This window comes from Mandrillus leucophaeus, unplaced genomic scaffold, assembly GCF_000951045.1.
Source record: "Mandrillus leucophaeus isolate KB7577 unplaced genomic scaffold, Mleu.le_1.0 Scaffold281, whole genome shotgun sequence".
In the NCBI taxonomy this organism is placed as follows: domain Eukaryota; kingdom Metazoa; phylum Chordata; class Mammalia; order Primates; family Cercopithecidae; genus Mandrillus; species Mandrillus leucophaeus.
In genome coordinates this window covers 1340103-1360960 of record NW_012102932.1, presented here as the reverse complement: position 1 = coordinate 1360960, position 20858 = coordinate 1340103, and the positions used below count along the sequence as shown (strand labels likewise).

At 42.2% G+C, this 20858-nt stretch overlaps 1 protein-coding gene across 1 annotated transcript in view; it reads left to right on the top strand.

Annotated features, from left to right (window-relative positions):
• NAIP (NLR family, apoptosis inhibitory protein) overlaps nucleotides 1-19681 on the top strand; it is a 57435-nt gene extending 37754 nt beyond the window's left edge. Inside the window, exons 6-13 of the mRNA XM_011985285.1 lie at nucleotides 1953-2034; nucleotides 3322-3379; nucleotides 4239-6350; nucleotides 8343-8510; nucleotides 10265-10417; nucleotides 11076-11162; nucleotides 13064-13228; nucleotides 17847-19681. Of these exons, the coding sequence (XP_011840675.1) occupies nucleotides 1953-2034; nucleotides 3322-3379; nucleotides 4239-6350; nucleotides 8343-8510; nucleotides 10265-10417; nucleotides 11076-11162; nucleotides 13064-13228; nucleotides 17847-18211 (3190 nt within the window). The 3' untranslated portion in view covers nucleotides 18212-19681. The remainder of the gene's footprint in view (nucleotides 1-1952; nucleotides 2035-3321; nucleotides 3380-4238; nucleotides 6351-8342; nucleotides 8511-10264; nucleotides 10418-11075; nucleotides 11163-13063; nucleotides 13229-17846) is intronic.
• Nucleotides 19682-20858: the final 1177 nt, after the last annotated feature.

Here is a 20858-nt window from a genome sequence, read left to right as displayed (position 1 = left end):
AAAAAAAAAAAAAAAAAAAAAAGTATCTCTTTGCTTTATTCCTGCTTTCCTGTGATTCTGCAGCATGGAATGGGCCACTAACTTACTCACATGTATAGTTCTCATCTGTCCATTTTAATAATTGCAACTAGGGATCTTTTTAAACTTTCTCTCTTGTTCTTTAAGCATACATCAAACCTGAGTTTAGAGGGTATTTGCATCCTAGTTACACGAGATTGGCAAATTTAGAGAGTATGTTTGTGGCCATTCTTTTGTTTTGATACTGATGGAGAGTTTCTTTTTTAATTTTTTGTTTGTTTAAGACAGGGTCTTCCTCTGTCACCCAGGCTGGAGTGCAGTGATGCAGTCACGGCTCACTGTAGCCTCAGCCTCCTGGCCTCAAGCGATCTTCTTGCCTCAGCCCCCCCAAGTAGCTGGGACTATACATACATGCCACCCCGCTAGCTAATTTTTAGAGGAGATCTCTCTATGTTGCACAGGTTGGTCTGGTCTTGAACTTCTGGCCTCAAGCGATCCTCCTACTTCGGCTTCCCCAAGTGCTGGGATTACAGGCATGAGTCATTGCACCTGGCAATGGAGTGGTTTGTGGTTGGTTGGTTTTTTTCTGTTTGTTTGTTTGTTTTTGAGACAGTTTCGTTCCTGTTGCCCAGACTGGAGTGCAATAGCGCAATCTTGGCTTACTTCAACTTCTGCCTCCTGGGTTCAAGCAGTTCTCCTGCCTCAGCTTCCCAAGTCGCTGGGATTACAGGCATCCACTATGACGCCTGGCTAATTTTTGTATTTTTAGTAGAGATGAGATTTCACCATGTTGGTCAGGCTGGTCTCAAACTGCTGACTTCAAGTGATCCACCCGCCTCAGCCTCCCAAAGTGCTGGGATTACAGGCATGAGTCACTATGCCCGGCCTTGTTTGTTTTTTTGTTTTGTTTTGTTTTGAGACAGAGTCTCACTCCATCACCCAGATTGGAGTGCAGTGGCACAATCTCGGCTCACTGTAACCTCCGCCTCCCGGGTTCAAGCCTGTAGTCCTAGCTACTTGGGAGGTTGGGGCACAAGAATCACTTGAACTGGTTAATTTTTGAATTTTCTTTTTAATAGAGACAGGGTTTTGCCATGTTGGCCAGGCTGGTCTCAAACTTGTGGCCTCAAGTGATCTGCCCGCCTTGGCCTCCCAAAGTGCTGGGATTACAGGCATGAACCACCTCACTCAAGAGTTTTTTGTTTTTTCTTTTTAAATACATTTTTATTTGAAATTATTTAGATTTACAGAAAAAGTGCAAAGTAATACAAAGACTTCCTATATATTGCCATACCCAATTTACCCTAATGCTAACATCTTACACTAGCATGATATATTTGTCAAAATCATCAATGTACCAATTCATATACTGTACATTACTATTTACTAAAATCCAGATTTTATTTGGATTTCACCAGTTTTTCCACTAATGTGGTTTTTTTGTTCCAGAATTCATAGTTGTTTTTTTTTTTTTTTTTCTATTTTTGATTCTTTAAGTTCATTTTTGTTGGTTGCATGGAAAAGTGTTAAATATGCACTCATTCCACCAAATTCCCTTGATATCTTTACCATTACTTTATAAACCATTTATGTTTCTCTTGCAGAGTGCCACAACCTAAATGCCTTACCTGATGACACTGACAGAGAAATCACTGGAAATAATAGTTTTGTACTTAATTCTTGTCACTAAAACTCTAATAGTGTTTTTAAAAACCTAAATACAAGGCCAGACGTGGTGGCTCACACCTATAATCCCAGCACTTTGGGGTGCCTAAGGAGGAGGATTGCTCAAGGCCAGAAGTTGGAAACCAGAACAGCCTGGGCAACATAGTGAGACCCTCTCTCTGACAAAACAAAACAAAACAACAAAAAAATCTAACACAAATACTTAAATGCATACAACTATTTTTATAACTTTTAACTTTTACACGTAGTTGTCCATTTCTCCAAAATATGAAGTCCTCTGTGGAAGTGATTCCAGACCTTCAGAGCCCTGATGAAGTTTGTGAATTACCGGTAATGATCACCACCATCTTGTCTGTTTTAGTAGCACATGATCATGTAATTGAAAACTGTTTTGAACAGGAATGTCTCATCATAAATAAGTTAATAAATTCTACAAAAATCTACTAAACACCTATTATGTTCTAGGTACAGATTGGGGAAATCACAATAAACCAGTCAGGCACAATACCTAGCTTCGTGAAATGTATAGTCGGTCTCTTCTACTTTAAGGCCTAGACTCTCTTAGACTTCGTTGATTAGCATCCAGACTAAATGAATCATCTCTGGATCTTCATTTGGAGGGCAATAAGGCTGGATTTGCTACTTGGCCTTTTTAGGGGTTGAGAAGATGTTACTTTAACAAAAGCAAGTGCCCAAGAAAATCATAAACCCAGGTAATAGGCTGACCACTTTAAGCTGAGAAATCCTACATAGTTTTCTGGAATATAAGCCACTACTGATGTAATGCACACACATACCACCTTATTTTGAGGCTGTGTGTTAGGTATGTTTGTCATCCCCCCACCCCACACACACAAACCCACTTGCTATTCACTTGATTCATTTTTTATGTGAATTGAAAAATGGTACTAAAGAAAAAAGTTTAGGGATATAGAAATAGCTTTTTTTTTTTTTTGGAGATGGAGTCTCTCTGTGTCGCCCAGGCTGGAGTGCAGTGGCCGGATCTCAGCTCACTGCAAGCTCCGCCTCCCGGGTTTACGCCATTCTCCTGCCTCAGCCTCCCGAGTAGCTGGGACTACAGGCGCCCGCCACCTCGCCCGGCTAGTTTTTTGTATTTTTTAGTAGAGACGGAGTTTCACTGTGTTAGCCAGGATGGTCTCAATCTCCTGACCTCATGATCCACCCATCTCGGCCTCCCAAAGTGCTGGGATTACAGGCTTGAGCTACCGCGCCCGGCCAGAAATAGCTTATTTTTTAAGGAAGAAACATAACCTTTCTAAATCCCAGATGTGTAATACTGAAAATGTGGTTAACCAAGGACAGAGGGTACACCTAATGACTTTTGAGGATCCTTCTTGCTCTAGACACTATGATTCTCATTACTTGAATAGTATTCATCTATGGATTGTATCATATATGAACTACTGAGGAACACACACTCTTGCAGATGTTTGCAGATTATTAATTGTTTTATATTTGCAGCACCCTTCCCTTCAGTCAGCATAAATATTTGAGGGTGGGCTGTGTTTAGAAGATGTTTAGTCCCCAGTGATTATAACATGATGCACCACCCTCCTATATAAATTTTGATTTAAGAAAGGATTTTATTTTCCAAAGGAAACCACAAGTGAAAGCCATCTTGAAGATTCAATAGCAGTTGATCCTATAGTGCCAGGTAAGAACTTTGAAGTAGCATGTAGGATTATATGTATGTGTAAATATGTTTGTATACAGGGCAGTTGCAAAAAAAGAGTATTTATAATTGTTCAAAGAGCTTCCAAAGAGGAACAGCATTTGCAACAGTGTCGTGTATGAGCAAAAGTCAAGGTTCTTGTGGCTTCTCCAGAGTGCGGGCAGGACCAAACTGATAGTAGGCAACGTGTCTCAGGTACAAGCAAACCAGTCCTTAGAAGCACCAATCAGCAAGCTTCTTTCCTGAGATTTTTATTTTTATTAATTTTATTTTATTTTATTTGAGACAGGGTCTTTGTCACCCAGGCTGGAATGCAATGGCAAGATCACGGCTCACCGCAGCCTCGACCTCCCAGGCTCAAGTGATCCTCCCATCTCGGCCTCCCCAGTAGCTGGGACCATAAGCATGTGCCACCACACCTGGCTAATTTTTGTATTTTTTGTAGAGACAGGGTTTTGCCATGTTGCCCAGGCTGGTCTTGAACTCCTAGGCTCAAGCAATTCACCTGCCTCGGCTTCCCAAAGTGCTGAGTCACTTTGCCTGGCCTCTTTCCTGAGATGTTTTAAATGGGAAACTATAGGATACCATGGTGCTTATGATAAGCACACATTAAGTCAAGGTCCCTGTTTCAAGTGGGGCACTTTGGACACGTGCTTCCCACATTCTGATTTTGTGCCAAAACCTATGAGATGATCGCAATGTGGGAATCGTGGATGGCTGTGGAAAGTCCTAGCACATTTGTAGTAGACAGGCAGAATCATGGAGTGAAAAGGGCATGGTGTTGAGACTGAGGGAGATGTGACTATGTATCCCCGTTGTTTCCCCTTTCTTTTCTCTACAGAAGTGGCACAGGGTGAAGCCCAGTGGTTTCAAGAGGCGAAGAATCTGAATGAGCAGCTGAGAGCAGCTTATACCAGCGCCAGTTTCCGCCACATGTCTTTGCTTGATATCTCTTCCGATCTGGCCACAGACCACTTGCTGGGCTGTGATCTGTCCATGGCTTCAAAACACATCAGCAAACCTGTGCAGGAGCCCCTGGTGCTGCCTGAGGTTTTTGCCAGCTTGAACTCTGTCATGTGTGTGGAGGGTGAAGCTGGAAGTGGAAAGACGGTTCTCCTGAAGAAAATAGCTTTTCTGTGGGCGTCTGGATGCTGTCCCCTGTTAAACAGGTTCCAGCTGGTTTTCTACCTCTCCCTTAGTTCCACCAGACCAGATCAGGGGCTGGTCAGTATCATCTGTGACCAACTCCTAGAGAAAGAAGTATCTGTTACTGAAATGTGCATGAGAAACATCCTCCAGCAGTTGAAGAATCAGGTCTTATTCCTTTTAGATGACTACAAAGAAATATGTTCAGTCCCTCAAGTCATAGGAAAACTGATTCAAAAAAACCACTTGTCACGGACCTGCCTATTGATTGCTGTCCGTACAGACAGGGCCAGGGACATCCGCCGATACCTAGAGACGATTCTAGAGATCAAAGCATTTCCCTTTTATAATACTATCTTTATATTACGGAAACTCTTTTCACATAATATGACTCGTCTGCAAAAGTTTATGATTTACTTTAGAAAGAACGAAAGTTTGCAGAAGATTCAGAAAACTCCTCTCTTTGTGGTGGCGGTCTGTGCTCATTGGTTTCAGTATCCTTTTGACCCATCCTTTTATGATGTGGCTGTTTTCAAATCCTATATGGAACGCCTTTTCTTAAGGAACAAAGTGGCAGCTGAACTTCTCAAAGCAACTGTATCCTCCTGTGGTGAGCTGGCCTTGAAAGGGTTTTTTTCATGTTGCTTTGAGTTTAATGATGATGATCTCACAGAAGCAGGGGTTGATGAAGATGAAGATCTAACCATGTGCTTGATGAGCAAATTTACAGCCCAGAGACTAAGACCATCCTACCAGTTTTTAAGTCCTGCCTTCCAAGAATTTCTTGCGGGGATGAGGCTGATAGAACTCCTGGATTCAGATAGGCAGGAACATCAAGATTTGGGACTGTATTATTTGACACAAATCAACTCACCCATGATGACTGTAAGCGCCTACAACAATTTTTTGAACTATGTCTCCAGCCTCCCTTCAACAAAAGCAGGGCCCAAAATTGTGTCTCATTTGCTCCATTTAGTGGATAACAAAGAGTCATTGGAGAATATATCTGAAAATGATGACTACTTAAAGCACCAGCCAGAAATTTCACTGAAGATGCAGTTAATTAGGGGATTGTGGCAAATGTGTCCACAAGCTTACTTTTCAATGGTTTCAGAACATTTACTGGTTCTTGCCCTGCAAATTGCTTATCAAAGCAACACTGTTGCTGCGTGTTCTCCATTTGTTTTGCAATTCCTTCAAGGGAGAACACTGACTTTGAAAGTACTTAACTTACAGTACTTTTTCGACCACCCAGAAAGCTTGTCATTGCTGAGGAGCATCCACGTCTCGATAAATGGCAAGAAGACATCACCCAGATGCGATTTTTCAGTTCTGGAAGCATGTTTGGACAAATCACAGGCACCAACTATAGATCAGGACTATGCTTCTGCCTTTGAACCTATGAATGAATGGGAGCAAAATTTAGCTGAAAAAGAGGATAACGTAAAGAGCTATATGGCTATCCAGCGCACGGCACCACCAGACCTTAGTACTGGCTATTGGAAACTTTCTCCAAAGCAGTACAAGATTCCTTGTCTGGAAGTCCATGTGAATGATATTGATGCTGTAGACCAGGAGATGCTCGAGATTCTAATGACAGTTTTCTCAGCTTCACAGCGCATCGAACTCCATTTAAACCACAGCGGAGGCTTTATTGAAAGCATCCGCCCAGCTCTTGAGCTGTCTAAGGCCTCTGTCACCAAGTGCTCCATAAGCAAATTGGAACTCAGCGCAGCCGAAGAGGAACTGCTTCTCACCCTGCCTTCCCTGGAATCTCTTGAAATCTCAGGGACAATCCAGTCACAAGGTATACCTGTATATATTTTGGATGACTATTCTGATGTGTAATTTCTTTTTCTTACTTTAAGTGGTTGAAAACTTCTGAGGCCATGAAAGCATGAATGCTCATTGACAGAATAGATATAAAATAAACCTTCACTAATGTTTTTTTGACAGTAGCATGAATTAGTGAAAAGTCCCTGAATAACTGAATGGTTTTCAAATAACTTAGATAAAATGAATAAAATATTTACATTAAATTATTGAAGGGGCCGGGCGCCGTGGCTCATGCCTATAATCCCAGCACTTTGGGAGGCCGAGGCGGGTGGATCACAAGTTAGGAGATCGAGACCACCCTGGATAACACAGTGAAACCCCGTCTCTACTAAAAATACAAAAAAATTAGCCGGGCGTGGTGGTGGGCACCTGTAGTCCCAGCTACTCGGGAGGCTGAGGCAGGAGAATGGCGTGAACCCGGGAGGCGAAGCTTGCAGTGAGCCGAGATTGTGTCACTGCATTCCAGCCTGGGCGACAGAGCGAGACTGTCTCAAAAATAAATAAACAAATTATTGAAGGCTCTTAATAAAGACATGAATTATTTGTTATTATTAAAAGAATTAGCTATATGTGAGATGATGCTTAGAAATTACCTTCACCCTAGCTGCCTAAAGGAAGAAAGACCTATAGTCCCTGGGAAATAAATAAATTAATGGGAAATAACATCTTCACCTATTTGTGTCTTAACTCCTCTAAGCACTATTTGATAGTTTTCAGTGTAGACTTTACCCATCTTTCATTAAATTTATTCCTAGATACTCACATCTTTTGAATGTGTTGTAAATGTCATTACAAATATTTTTTCATTTTCTAATTGTTGCTAGTATTGCTTTGGTCTTCAGCGGTTTGACTGTTACCTGCCTAGGTGGGCTTTGCTTTTTATACATCTTGCTTGAGGTACACTGAACTTTCTTGGGATGTGTAGGTTGACATTTACCAAATTTAGAACATTTTTCATCTTTTTTCAAGTACTTTTTTCTTATGGTAAAATACATGTAACAAAACTTACATTTTAATCATTTTAAGTGTACAACTCGGTGGCATTAAGTGCATTCACTATGTTGTACAACCATCACCACTATCCATCTCCAGAACCTTTTCATCATCCCAGACTCTACCCATTAAACAATAAATCTCCGGGCCGGGTGCGGTGGCTCACGCCTGTAATCCCAGCACTTTGGGAGGTTGAGGAGGGTGGATCGCCTGAGCTCAGGAGTTAGAGACCACGTCTCTACTAAAATACAAAAAATTAGCTTGGCGTGGTGGCATGTACCTGTAGTTCCAGTTACTCGGGAGGCTGAGGCATGAGAATCACTTAAGCCTGGGAGGCGGAGGTTGCAGTGAGCTCAGATCATGCCACTGCACTCCAGCTTGGGCTACCTAGTGAGGCTCCATCTCAAAAAACAATAATAATAAAAATTAAAAAATCTTCCCTCCCACCAGCCCCTGATAACTTCTCTTCTGTTTTCTGTCGCTATGAATTTGCCTATTATCTAGATATTGCAACCTCCGTCTCCCAGGTTTACATGATTCTCCTGCCTCAGCCACCTGAGTAGCTGGGATTACAGATGCACATCACCACACCCAGCTAATTTTTTTTGTATTTTTAGTAGAGACAGGAGTTCACTATGTTGGCCAGACTGGTCTCGAACTCCTGACCTCATGACCTGCCCACCTCGGCCTCCGAAAGTGCTGGAATTACAGGTGTGAGCCACCGCGCCTGGCCGAAATGCTATATTTCTTTCTGTAAGTCTAAAGAGTAGCACAGGGCTTCCCACACAGTACGTAATCAGTAAATGCTGCAAACTGCAATATCTCAATAGGTGTACTCTGTAAAAAAAATGTTTTATGGTATGTGGAAGGTTTGCATGTGAAAATAGCTGGATGAATCAAAATGACAGTTTTAAAATGTCCATTCAGAACTCTTTAGATTAATAATGGGAAACTGTGTGCTGTTTTCCAGACCAAATCTTTCCTAATCTGGATAAGTTCCTGTGCCTGAAAGAACTGTCAGTGGATCTGAAGGGCAACATAAATGTTTTTTCAGTCATTCCTGAAGAATTTCCAAACTTCCACCATATGGAGAAATTATTGATTCAAATTTCAGCTGACTGTGATCCTTCCAAACTAGGTAAGGATGGCACTTTAATATGCTTGTTTTTTACATCGGTTGGAAAAGCTACTTGGCCAATAATTTACTTAAGAGTTAAAGTTCCTGTGGTTCTAAGGGTGTAGCCTGTATCCATGGTAAATTGTGAGGAATAGCACTCTTTCTCATTAAGAAAGCAGAGCGCTATTTGTAATTATTGAGCCTTTACTACACACTAGGAAGTGTCCTAAGCACTTCACAAATATTAACTCAGTCTTCATACTCACTCTATGAAGTAAAGTACTATTACTAATGCTCTTTTGTAGCTGGGAAAACTGAGACATAAAGAGATTAAGTAATTTGTAATATCCAGCTAAGGAAATGTAGATCTGTGACTCAAATAGAGGAATATTGACTCTAAAATCTGAGTTTCTTAATCCCTAATATAGGCCGGGTATGATGGCTCACGCCTGTAATCCCACCACTTTAGGAGACCGAGAAGGGCAGATCACTTGAAGTCAGGAGTTCGAGACCAGCCTGACCAACATGGTGAAACCTTGTCTCTACTAAAAATGCAAAAATTAGCTGGCATGGTGGCATATGCCTGTAATCCCAGCTACTTGAGAAGCTGAGGCAGGAGAATTGCCTGAACCCGGGAGGCAGAGATTGCAGTGTGAGCCGAGATTGCACCATCGTACTCCAGCCTGGGGAACAACAGTGAAACTTTTGTGTGTGTGTGTGTGTGTGTGTGTGTGTGTGTATGTATAATACATCGAAGCTGGAGGTGGTAGTTATATTTGTCAGCAATTTTTGCAACAAATTTAGGTTTTGCTTCAGAGTTGTCATTCCTTTTATGTTTCTTTTTCTTTCTTTTTTTTTTTTTTTTTTTGAGATAGAGTCTCACTCTGTCGCCCAGGCTGGAGTGCAGTGGCACCGTGTTGGCTCACTGCAACCTCCGTTTCCTGGGTTCAAGCAATTCTCCTGCCTCAGTCTCCCAAGTAGCTGGGATTACAGGCATCAACCACCAAGCCTGGCTAATTTTTTAATATTTTTAGTAGAGACGGGGTTTCACCATATTGGCCAGGCCAGTCTCAAACTCCTGACCTCAGGTGATCCGCCCGCCTCGGCCTCCCAAAGTGCTAGGATTACAGTATTCTTTGTGTAGTATTCTTTTTTTTTTTTTTTGAGATGCAGTCTTGCTCTGTTGTCCAGGCTGGAGTTTGGTGGCGCGATCTCGGCTCACTGCAACCTCTGCCTCCTGGGTTCAAGTGATTCTCCTACCTCAGCCTCCTGAGTAGTTGGGATTACAGGCGCCTGCCACCCACGCCCGGCAAATGTTTGTATTTTTAGTAGAGACAGGGTTTCACCATGTTGGTCAGGCTGGTCTCGAACTCCTGAGCTCAGGTGATCCACCTGCCTCGGCCTCCCAAAGTGCTGGGATTACAGGCGTGAGCCACCGCACCTGGCCTCTTTGTACAGTATTCTTATTGTGCAAATGTCATGTACAAACTTAGAGTTATTAGATGTTAAAGCTGAAGGTGATGCTACTGAGTCAATGCCTGTATTTTATAGAAGAGAAAACTGTTATCCAGAGAGGGTCAATAATGTGTCAAAATTCACATCAGTTGTTAGTTGCAGAACCTGAACCCAAGTCCAGTGACCTGATTCTTAGATCATGACATCGTGGTAGCTGGTTTTAAGTCAGTATTATTGAAACAAAATAATAAACTACTTGGCTAATTTTGATAGAAATTTGCAGTATTTTCTAATTTCTGAAAATCCTCGATCTTTTACAGTAAAATTGATTCAAAATTCTCCAAACCTTCATGTTTTCCATCTGAAGTGTAACTTCTTTTCGGATTTTGAGTCTCTCATGACTGTACTTGCTTCCTGTAAGAAACTCACAGAAATTAAGTTTTCGGGTTCATTTTTTGAAGCCGTCCCATTTGGTAAGAGTTATAATATTACAATTGTAGTTTAAGATGTTTCTATGGACACAGAGTCATATTAACCACTCTTTAAAAAGAGCCATATTTTGAGGCTGGGTGTGGTGACTCATGCCTGTAATCCCAGCACTTTGGGAAGCTGAGGCAGGAGGCTCGCTTGAGGTCAGGGGTTTGAGACCAGTCTGGGCAACATAACAAGTCCTCCATCTCTGAAAAGTTTTTAAAAAATCAGTTGGGCACAGTGGTACCTGTAATCCCAGCTACTAGGGAAGAAGGCAGGAAGATTCCTTGAGCCCAGAAGGTTGAGGTTGCAGCGAGCTGTGATGGTACCAGTGCACTCCAGCCTTGGTGACAGAGACCTTGTCTCTTTAAAAAAAGAAAGAAAAAAAGAGAAAAATTGTTTCTTAAATAATAAAGTATATGTGTTTCCAGAATTTTCCTTTTTACCTTTAAGTTCAGTTGGATTTGAAATTTCTAGAATTTTAATGACATTTCTAGTTATCTATATTATTTTCTGAGCAAAAATTTGTTTTATCTACTTAGTCATATGAATTCAATCCGAATTATTACATTAATTTCTAATTTCTTCATTTTAAAGATGTTACGCTTTGCTGTGAGAGATGTAGCGAACATAACTAAATTTTTATTTTCCCTTTCATAGTTGCCATTTTGCCAAATTTTATTTCTCTGAAGATATTAAATCTTGCAGGCCGGCACTTTCCTGATGAGGAAACATCGGAAAAATTTGGTATGTTTACAAAATAGTGCTTTTTACGTACTCTTATTCTCTTTCTGCCCAGAATCCTTTTTCTCCTATTTTTAGTTAGCCACAAGGAAGTAAGATATGTATTAGCTACCCTTGCTTACTAGAACGAAGCGATAGTGATGCTCAATTTCTACCCACCAAATGCCTTCACTATAGTTTTACCTCCAGACTTGATCTCATTCAAAGCAGAATGACTTCTTAGAGTACATATTTGGTCATTATAGCACTATGCAATTTCATTGTCAGGTATCTGTTCCAAATATAAGACCTCATAGTTTCAAAGGTTACTAGAATATAAGTAAAAATCTATCTTTTAAGGTTAAGAAAACTCAATATGTGAAACCCTATGTTTCATAAAATGATAGCTATAGAATTTAAATACTTTTTGATTTTTAAAAAATGATTATGAAAGTAATGTATGCTCATCGAAAATATTCTAACAGGAAAAAAAAATAAAGTGAGGCCGTGGAGACAGGAACTGTAGAGCTGTGCTATTCAAAGTGCTTCTCAAACATAAGCATGCATAAAGATTGCCAGGATCCTCCTCTTCTCTTCCCTTCCTTTGGAGGTAGCTAGGTGGGTGGGGGCTGAGGTGGCAGAGGTAGGATCAGGGCCAAGGGGATGGCTGGCATACATCACAGGTTGATTAAGCAAATAATACTGTGAGTATAGCCAGGTGCAGTGGCTCATGCCTGTAATCCCAGCACTTTGGGAGGCCGAAGTGGGTGGATCACCTGAGGTCAGGAGTTCAAGACCAGCCTGGCCAACATGGTGAAACCCCGTCTCTACTAAAAAATACAAAAATTTGCTGGGCGTGGGGGCACATGCCTGTAGTCCCAGCTACTTGGGAGGCTGAGGCAGGAGAATCTCTCAAACATGGGAGGCAGAGATTGCAGTGAGCCAAGATCAGGCCAGTGTACTCTAGCCTGGGTGACAGAGCAAGACTCCATCTCAAAAACAAACATACAAACAAAGAAACAAAACAGTGAGTATAACGAGAGCCACATTTCCTCACAGTTGGAAAAGGAATTTACTAATACTGAAAGGTAAGGCTAGAACGAGCTTCGAGGTATTGGATTGGAATTGGAAATACTGGTCTGGCCTTATGGTTTTTTAACCTATGAACATACATAAATAGATACCTCTGTATATACACATTGATCTCCACATGTCTGTAGATACACACATACATATTTCTCAGTTCAGTCAATGGAGAGACTAGAAGGTACTGCAGTAATAATGAACACACCAAGTGCCTAGATACTGATTTCTAAATCCTGTCCTTCCTTAAAGGAACCAGGGTCCTTGCAAAATTGGCTGATTCAAGAACTGAGACAGGGAAAGAAAATAAGCCTGGGACATCAATATATTTCCATGCGTGAGGCCTCAGAAGTTAACTTTCTAATGATCAAATGATCTATAGTGTGCCATGCTAGGAAGGAGTCAAAGTGAAAAGGAAGGTTCTAAGAGTGGTGGACTGTGAGGCTTTAGGGCTGGGAGGCTGGTGCAGAATCACTGAGGATGACAGTGGGAGGTGGAATGGGAAAGGAGGTGGCTGAAGGCATTGCAGAGCTAGGAAAGGAAACTGCAGGTCAGGAAAAGCTTCATTCTAAATGAGGAAATGGAGATTTAACTGGCAGCCTGGACTTCAGTGCAGGAGAGATTGGTTGGTAGGGGGTGGTGGAGGAATTGTCTGGAGGAGCCAGGAAGACGAAAGCATGTGCCGGCCCTTCTCTTGCCCTGGGAGAGCAAGAGGAATGGCCTCTTTGCTACATGGAGTTTCCTGGACTGTGCATGAGGTTTAGACCATGCATGATTTTCAGATTACTGTTGCACAGGAACAAAAAGTACAAAGAGAATAGCTTTTTGGTCTTTTCTGACAGCCTACATTTTAGGTTCTCTTAGTAACCTGGAAGAATTGATCCTTCCTACTGGGGATGCAATTTATCAAGTGGCCAAACTGATCATCCAGCAGTGTCAGCAGCTTCATTGTCTCCGAGTCCTCTCATTTTTCCAGACGTTGAATGACGACAGCGTGGTGGAAATTGGTGAGCTAGTGTTTCAGCTTGCATGGAAGCCAGTGGTATAGCCAAGCTTTCTGCTGCAACATGTCTATATAAACATTTGTCCCTCTAGAAATTTTCAACCCACTTCCTCATTTTCACTATCATACTGTCCCTTCTAGTGTCGTTCTTGGATTTAGGTGCATTCTGGTCAGATTTGGAAGTACAAAAAGGTCTCCCATTTGTGGATATACAAGCCCTCAAATCTGTGTTCTTGTCACCTGGTGTTTCAGACACCTGGTCACATATCCTCCTAAGTACTCCTTTTTAAAACTGAAGATGAATACACACACAGGAGAGTACAAAAATCATATATGTACTGCTCACTGAATTTTCTTTTCTTTTTTACTTTTTCTTTTTTTTTGAGACGGCGTTTCGCTCGTTGCCCAGGCTGGAGTGCAATGGCACGATCTCAGGTCACTGCAACCTCTGCCTCCTGGGTTCAAGCGATTCTCCTGCCTCAGCCTCCCAAGTATCTGGGATTACAGGTGCCTGCCACCACACCCGGCTAGTGTTTGTATTTTTAGTAAACACAGGGTTTCACCATGTTGGCCAGGCTAGTCTCGAACTCCTGACCTCAAGTGATCCGCCCTCCTTGACCTCCCAAAGTGCTGGGATTACAGGCATGAGACACCGTGCCCAGCCTAGAAAGGTCTTTTACTTTGCTTTTGAAATATATTTTTTTCAGTGAGTATAGACTTCTATTTTTGGCACGTATTTTCTCTCACATCTCTAGCTTCCATAGTATCTTTTGTTTCGGCGGCTGTCGTCTTTTTGTTGTGCTCTTGAAGGTGAGGTATCTTTTCCCCCTCCTTTGGTGGCTTTTAAGATTATTTTCTTTGTTTTCTTTTGTGGCAGTTGCTATGAACTTGTGTACCCCCCAGAATCCATGTGTTGAAGCCCTAACCCCCAATGTGTTTGTATCTGGAGACAGGACATTTTAGGGCATTTTGTGATGGCCACCTGAGCAGACAACAGCAGCAGGTGCATGCTAATGTGTCCTGGTGGGTTTTCTTTGTATTTACTCTGCTTGTGGTTTCTAGAACTGATTGGCTCTGTGCTTGATGTCTCTTATCCGTTTTGGGAAGTTCTTGGCCAATATATAGCTTCTGCCCGATTCTTCTCCTCCATTCTTTCTCTGCTCTTTTTGCATATAGCAGAATGACTCAACCTAATTTGGAACCAGGGGAGCCCTTTTTTAGGAACTGAGATTTCTTTTTCTTTTTTTTTTTCTTTTGTTTTTTTGAGGCAGAGTCTTGCTCTGTCGCCCAGGCTGGAGTGCAGTGGCGGGATCTCGGCTCACTGCATCCTCAGCCTCCTGGGTTCAAGCGATTCTCCTGCCTCAGCCTCCTGAGTAGCTGGGACTACAGGCGTACACCACCACACCCAGCTAATTTTTGTATTTTTAGTAGAGACGGGGTTTCGTCATGTTATCTAGGCTGGTCTCAAACTCCTGACCTCAAGTAATCTGCCCACCTCAGCCTCCCAAAGTGCTGGGATTCCAGGCATGAGCCGCGGTGCCTGGCCTGAGGAACTGAGATTTCTGTCCAGACCTGAAGGAAGAATGACCCAGACATAGTTGGTAGAGGAGGGATTGAGACATCATTTCAAACAGAGGTAATCACTTAGGTCACAGCCTGGAGTTAAAGAGAACCAGATGTATTTGAAGAACTTGGGGGAAAAAAAGGAATATCTGGAGCAAAAGGCAGGAGTGAGTTGTGAGAAAAAGACTGGAGAGGAAAGTAAAAGCCCGAATGGAGAGGCTTTGCCGGGTGTGTTACAAGGGCTGGATCTCATTTTCTTACTGCTCAGCACTGTTATTTTATGTTATCTAAAAAAAAAAAAAACTAAAAAACAATGACAACTTACAGCCTTTTTTCTTTTTTTTTTTTGAGACGGAGTCTCGCTCTGTCGCCCAGGCTGGAGTGCAGTGGCCGGATCTCAGCTCACTGCAAGCTCCGCCTCCCGGGTTTACGCCATTCTCCTGCCTCAGCCTCCCGAGTAGCTGGGACTACAGGCGCCCGTCACCTCGCCTGGCTATTTTTTTGTATTTTTTAGTAGAGACGGGGTTTCACCGTGTTAGCCAGGATGGTCTTGATCTCCTGACCTTGTCATCCACCCGTCTCAGCCTCCCAAGGTGCTGGGATTACAGGCTTGAGCCACCGCGCCCGGCTACAGCCTTTTTTCTTAAAGGCCTTGTTTCTTCCTCCTTATGAGGAAGAATTTAATGACATTAAATTTTATGGTCTCTCTCATCCTCATTTACTATAAATTATTTGTGTTTTATTCTTCTCACTACATTAGGTCAACGCCTTCCTTAGAACTTGACTCTCACGCAACGCAGATCTCTTGAGCCAGTAACCCCTGTCCCTCTCCCTCCTGACAGCGGGTGTTTTCTCTTCCCAGCACCCAGCAGAGTATGCCTGGCCCACAGTGGGAACTCGATAAATATCTGTTGACTGAACAAAGCAAGCTTACTTTTCTGTAGCTTCTTCTGAGGGACAGCTGAGAGGCCACTGTTTGCCAGTAGTCAGTAATGCTTAAACTTTACCTGTGGGAGACAGCATTCAGACACATCACGGAACTGGCTAACCACACAATAGGAAGTGGACGTTATGCTGAAACAGGGGAAAGAAGGGAATGCATGTGGAAGACCTGAGTCTGTCTTCAAGTCCCTCCAGAAGTGTCCTTCATTTGGGGGAATGAGAAATATCTCTTGAATGTTACTGAAGATACCTATTCAGGACATAGCTGAAGACATTTTCTCAGTACCTCTGTTCTTTAACCTCAGTCAAGCTACAGTCATAGATTCTAGATTGAAACCAAACTTAACCTTTGCCCAAATTAGAAAAAAAAAATGAGGTTTAGCAATTAAAAACAAAGCTGGGCATAGTGGCTCATGCCTGTAATCCCAACATGTTGGGAGGCCAAGACAGAAGGACTGCTTGAGGCCAGGAGTTTGAGACAAGATTGGGCAATATAGCAAGACCTTATCTCCATAAAAAATTGAAAAAATTAGCCAAGCATGGTGGCTAGTCCTGAGTAGCTAGGACTCAGGAGGCTGAGGCGGGAGGATTACCTGAGCCCAGACATTCTAGGCTGCAGTGAGTTATAACTGAACCATTGCAACTCCAGCCCAGGCAACCAAGTGACACCCTGTCTCAAAAAAAAAAATTTTTTTTTTAAACCCCAAAACGAAACAACAAAAACTCTGCTCGGTACCCGTTCCAAAGTCTAGTCAACCTGTGTTCATTGAGAACACAGGGTGTGCCCAGCTTCCGTTTCCTTCAGAGGCTTTCGTCTCAAACAGGAGGGTCCCTTCTGGGCAACAGAAATTGGGCATAGCAGTAGACAGTCAGATGACATGGCTTTAGGAATGTCACACCCCCTTCTCTATAAAAGGGGAAGACATAGTTGCCACAATTTCTGAAGTCCCTTGTAATTTAGTCTGGATTTTTCTTTTTCGTTTTTTTGTGTTTTTTTGTTTTGTTCTGTTTTTCTGTTTTGTTTTTTTAGACGGAGTCTTGCTCTGTCACCCAGGCTGGAGTGCAGTAGTGGGATCTCGGCTCACTGCAACCTCTACCTCCCAGGTTCAAACTGATTCTCCTGCCTCAGCCTCCCGAGCAGCTGAGATTACAGGCATTTGCCACCATATCCGGCCTGATTCTTGTATTTTTAGTGGAGACGGGGTTTCACCATGTTGGCCAGGCTGGTCTCAAACTCCTGACTTCAAGTGATCCACCCACCTCGGCCTCCCAAAGTGCTGGGATTACAGGCGTGAGCCAGTGTGACCAGCCAACTTAGTCTGGTTTGTAGGCACGATGTGACCTCCTGTGAGACCAAAAGAGAAGCTCATATTTGTCCAGGATGGAGAAACTCTCAGCACAATGGCGTTGGTGCTTTAAGACTTGGCTGTACTTCTTTGGTTTCTGCTTCTCCCTTATATTTTTGCCAGGTGCTTCTTTATTAACCCATCAGCTCTTTGAGTTTTTTAAGGAGATATTTTTAAAATATTACATTAAGCTGGGCACAGTGACATGTGCTTGTAATCCCAGCTACTTGGGAAGCTGAGGCAGGAGGATCACTTGAGTCCAGGAATTTGAGACCAGCCTGTGATGGCCAGGCGCAGTGGCTCACACCTGTAATCCCAGCACTTTGGAAGGCCGAAGCAGGTGGATCACAAGGTCAGGCGATCGAGATCATCCCGGCTAACATGGTGAAACCCCACCTCTACTAAAAATACAAAAAATTAGCTTGGCATGGTGGTGGGCGCCTGTAGTCCCAGCTACTCTGGAGGCTGAGGCCGGAGAATGGCATGAACCTGGGAGGCAGAGGTTGCAGTGAGCCGAGATTGTACCACTGCACTCCAGCCTGGGTGACAGAGCAAGACTCCATCTCAAAAAAAAAAAAAAAAAAAGAGAAAAAGAAAAAGAGACCCGCCTGTGTTAACCCAGCAAGACCACATTTCAAAAAACAAAATTATATTGAGCACTTCCTACTAGTAGTGGTGGTGGGAGAGGAGGCTGGTTGAAATAACCTAGTCCACCATTATTGAAATGGAAGTCCTTATGATTCTATTTTCATAAATATTTTGTTTTTGTAGCCAAAGTAGCAATCAATGGAGGTTTCCAGAAACTTGAGAACTTAAATCTTTCAATCAATCACAAGATTACAGAGGAAGGATACAGAAATTTCTTTCGAGCACTGGACAACATGCCAAACTTGCAGGAGTTGAACATCTGCAGGCATTTCACAGAGTGTATCAAAGCTCAGGCCACAACAGTCAAGTCTTTGAGTCAATGTGTGTTACGACTGCCAAGCCTCATTAGACTGAACATGTTAAGTTGGCTCTTGGATGCAGATGATATTGCATTGCTTAATGTCATGAAAGAAAGACATCCTCAATCTAAGTACTTAACTATTCTCCAGAAATGGATATTGCCGTTCTCTCCAATCATTCAGAAATAAAAGATTCAGCTAAAAACTGCTGAATCAATAATTTGTCTTGTGGCACACTGAGGATGTAAAAAAAGTTGTTCAATTAATGCTAAAAACCAACTTATCCAAAATTATTTTATTAAATATTGCATACAAAAGAAAATGTGTAAGGCTCGCTAAAAAACAGAACAAAACAAAACAAAAAACAGTCCTGCATACTCACCACCAAGCTCAACAAATAAATCATCACCAATACCTTTGAGGTCCCTGAAAAATCCACCCCAGCTAAAGGTAAACCCTTCAATCAAGTTGATACAGCTAACGCTCTATTGTCCATGGTCAACAGGGAAGGGGTTGGGGACAGGTCTGCCAATCTATCTAAAAGCCACAATATGGAAGAAGTGTTCAATTTATATAATAAATGGCTAACTTAATGGTTGAATCGGTTTCATACATGGATGAAACGAGTTTAACACAGGATCCACATGAATCTTCTGTGGGTCAAGAGATATTCCTTAAGCCTTGTAGAACCTGTTTTCTATATTGAACTAGCTTTGGTACAGTAGAATTAACTTACTTTCCCTTTATCCACTGCCAGTGTAAAGAGGAAACAGGGGTTAGGGAAAAATGACTTTATTCCAGAGGCTTTTCAGAGATCAACATATGCTATAATTTAGAATTTTCTTATGAATCCAGTCTCCTTGGGTAGAAAATATTTTATCTCTAGTGATTTCATAATATTATTTCCATATCATAGTATTTCATAGTATTATATTTGATATGAGTGTCTAGATCAATGTCAGTGTCCAGAATTTCATTCCTACCAGTTAAGTAGTTTTCTGAATGGCCAGAAGACCATTCTAAATTCATGATACTACTATAAGTTGGTAAACAACCATACTTTTATCCTCATTTTTATTTTCAGTAAGAAAAAAGTCAATTCTCCTCCCCTTGCCCAAGTATGAAATATAGGGACAGTATGTATGGTGTGGTCTCATTTGTTTAGAAAACCACTTACGACTGAGTGCAGTGGCTCACACCTGTAATCCCAGCACTTTGGGAGGCTGAGGCGGACGAATCATTTAAGGTCAGGAATTTGAGACCAGCCTGGCCAGCATGGTGAAACCCCATCTCTACTAAAAATACAAAAACTAGCCAGGTGTGGTGGCACATGCCTGTAGTCCCAGTCACTAGGGCAGCTGAGATGCAAGACTTGCTTGAACCCGGGAGGCAGAGGTTGCAGTGAGCTGAGATGGCGCCACTGCATTCCAGCCTGGGCAACAGAGTGAGACCCTGTCTCAAAACAAAACACAAAAAACAAAACCACTTACATTTCTAGCTACATTAAGAATTTCTGAATATGTTAATGAGCTTGCTTGTGGTAACCGTTTATCATATCAGAAAGTATATGTATACCAAAACATGTTGAACATCCATGTTGTACAACTGAAATATACATAATTTTAATTTGTTAATTATACCTAAATAAAACTGGAAAAATATTCTGGAAGGATGTATCTAAAAATGTTAATAGTGGGTACCTCTAGGAAGTGGGCCTGGAAGCCATTTTTAGTTTTCACTCTCTCCCTTTCTGTATCGCTTTTTGTTTTACTAGTGCCTGCATTATTTTTCTATTTAAAACAAAAATAAATCTAGTTTAGCACTAAAACATTAACTGGAGCTACCTCTGGAGGGCAAGAGTACTAGAAGGTGGGATGGATAGTCTTCTTGCTTGTCTGATTTTATATGTAATACCTTTGTAATTAGAAAGGTTGTTAAGCATTGTATCTGAATCCAGTCAGGAGAGAGAAACCACACAGCAATTTGAATGGGGAAAGTTTAATTTACAGATGCTCGGCCGGATGCAGTGGCTCACGCCTGTAATTCCAGCACTTTGGGAGGCCAAGGTGGGCAGATTACTTGAGGTCAGGAGTTTGAGACCAGCCTGGCCAACATGGTGAAATCCTGTCTCTACTAACAATACAAAAAAAATAAAAAATAAAAAATAGCCAGGCATGGTGGTGTGCAACTGTAGTCCCAGCTACTTGGGAGGCTGAGGCAGGAGAATTGCTTGAACCCAGGAGGTGGAGGTTGCAGTGAGCCGAAATTGTGCCACTGCACTCCAGCCTGGGTGACAGAGCAAGACTCCATTTCAAAAAAAGTAAAAATAAAATAAAAATATACAGATGCTCCTCAACTTACAACAGGGTTATATCCTGAAAAACCCATTGTAAGTAAAAATATCGTACGTCAGGCATTTAATATACCTAAACTACCGAACATCATAATACATGAAAAACTCTTAAGATTTCATGCAAATTATTTGTTCAGAGCTTCTTCTAAGGGCTTTTAGTTCAAGCAGGGGTCAGTAAAGTATGGCCCTGGACTGTCCAGCCCTCAAGCTAAGAATGGTTTTCACATTTTTTAAAGCAACAGAGACTATCAGTGGCCTACAAAGCTAAAATATTTACTCTGTTCTTTTTTTTTTTTTTTTTTTTTTGAGACGGAGTCTTGCTCTGTGCCCCAGGCTGGAGTGCAGTGGCGCGATCTCGGCTCACTGCAAGCTCCGTCCCGCCGGGTTCACGCCATTCTCCTGCCTCAGCCTCCCAAGTAGCTGGGACTATAGGCGACCGCCACCTCGCCCGGCTAATTTTCTTGTATTTTTAGTAGAGATGGG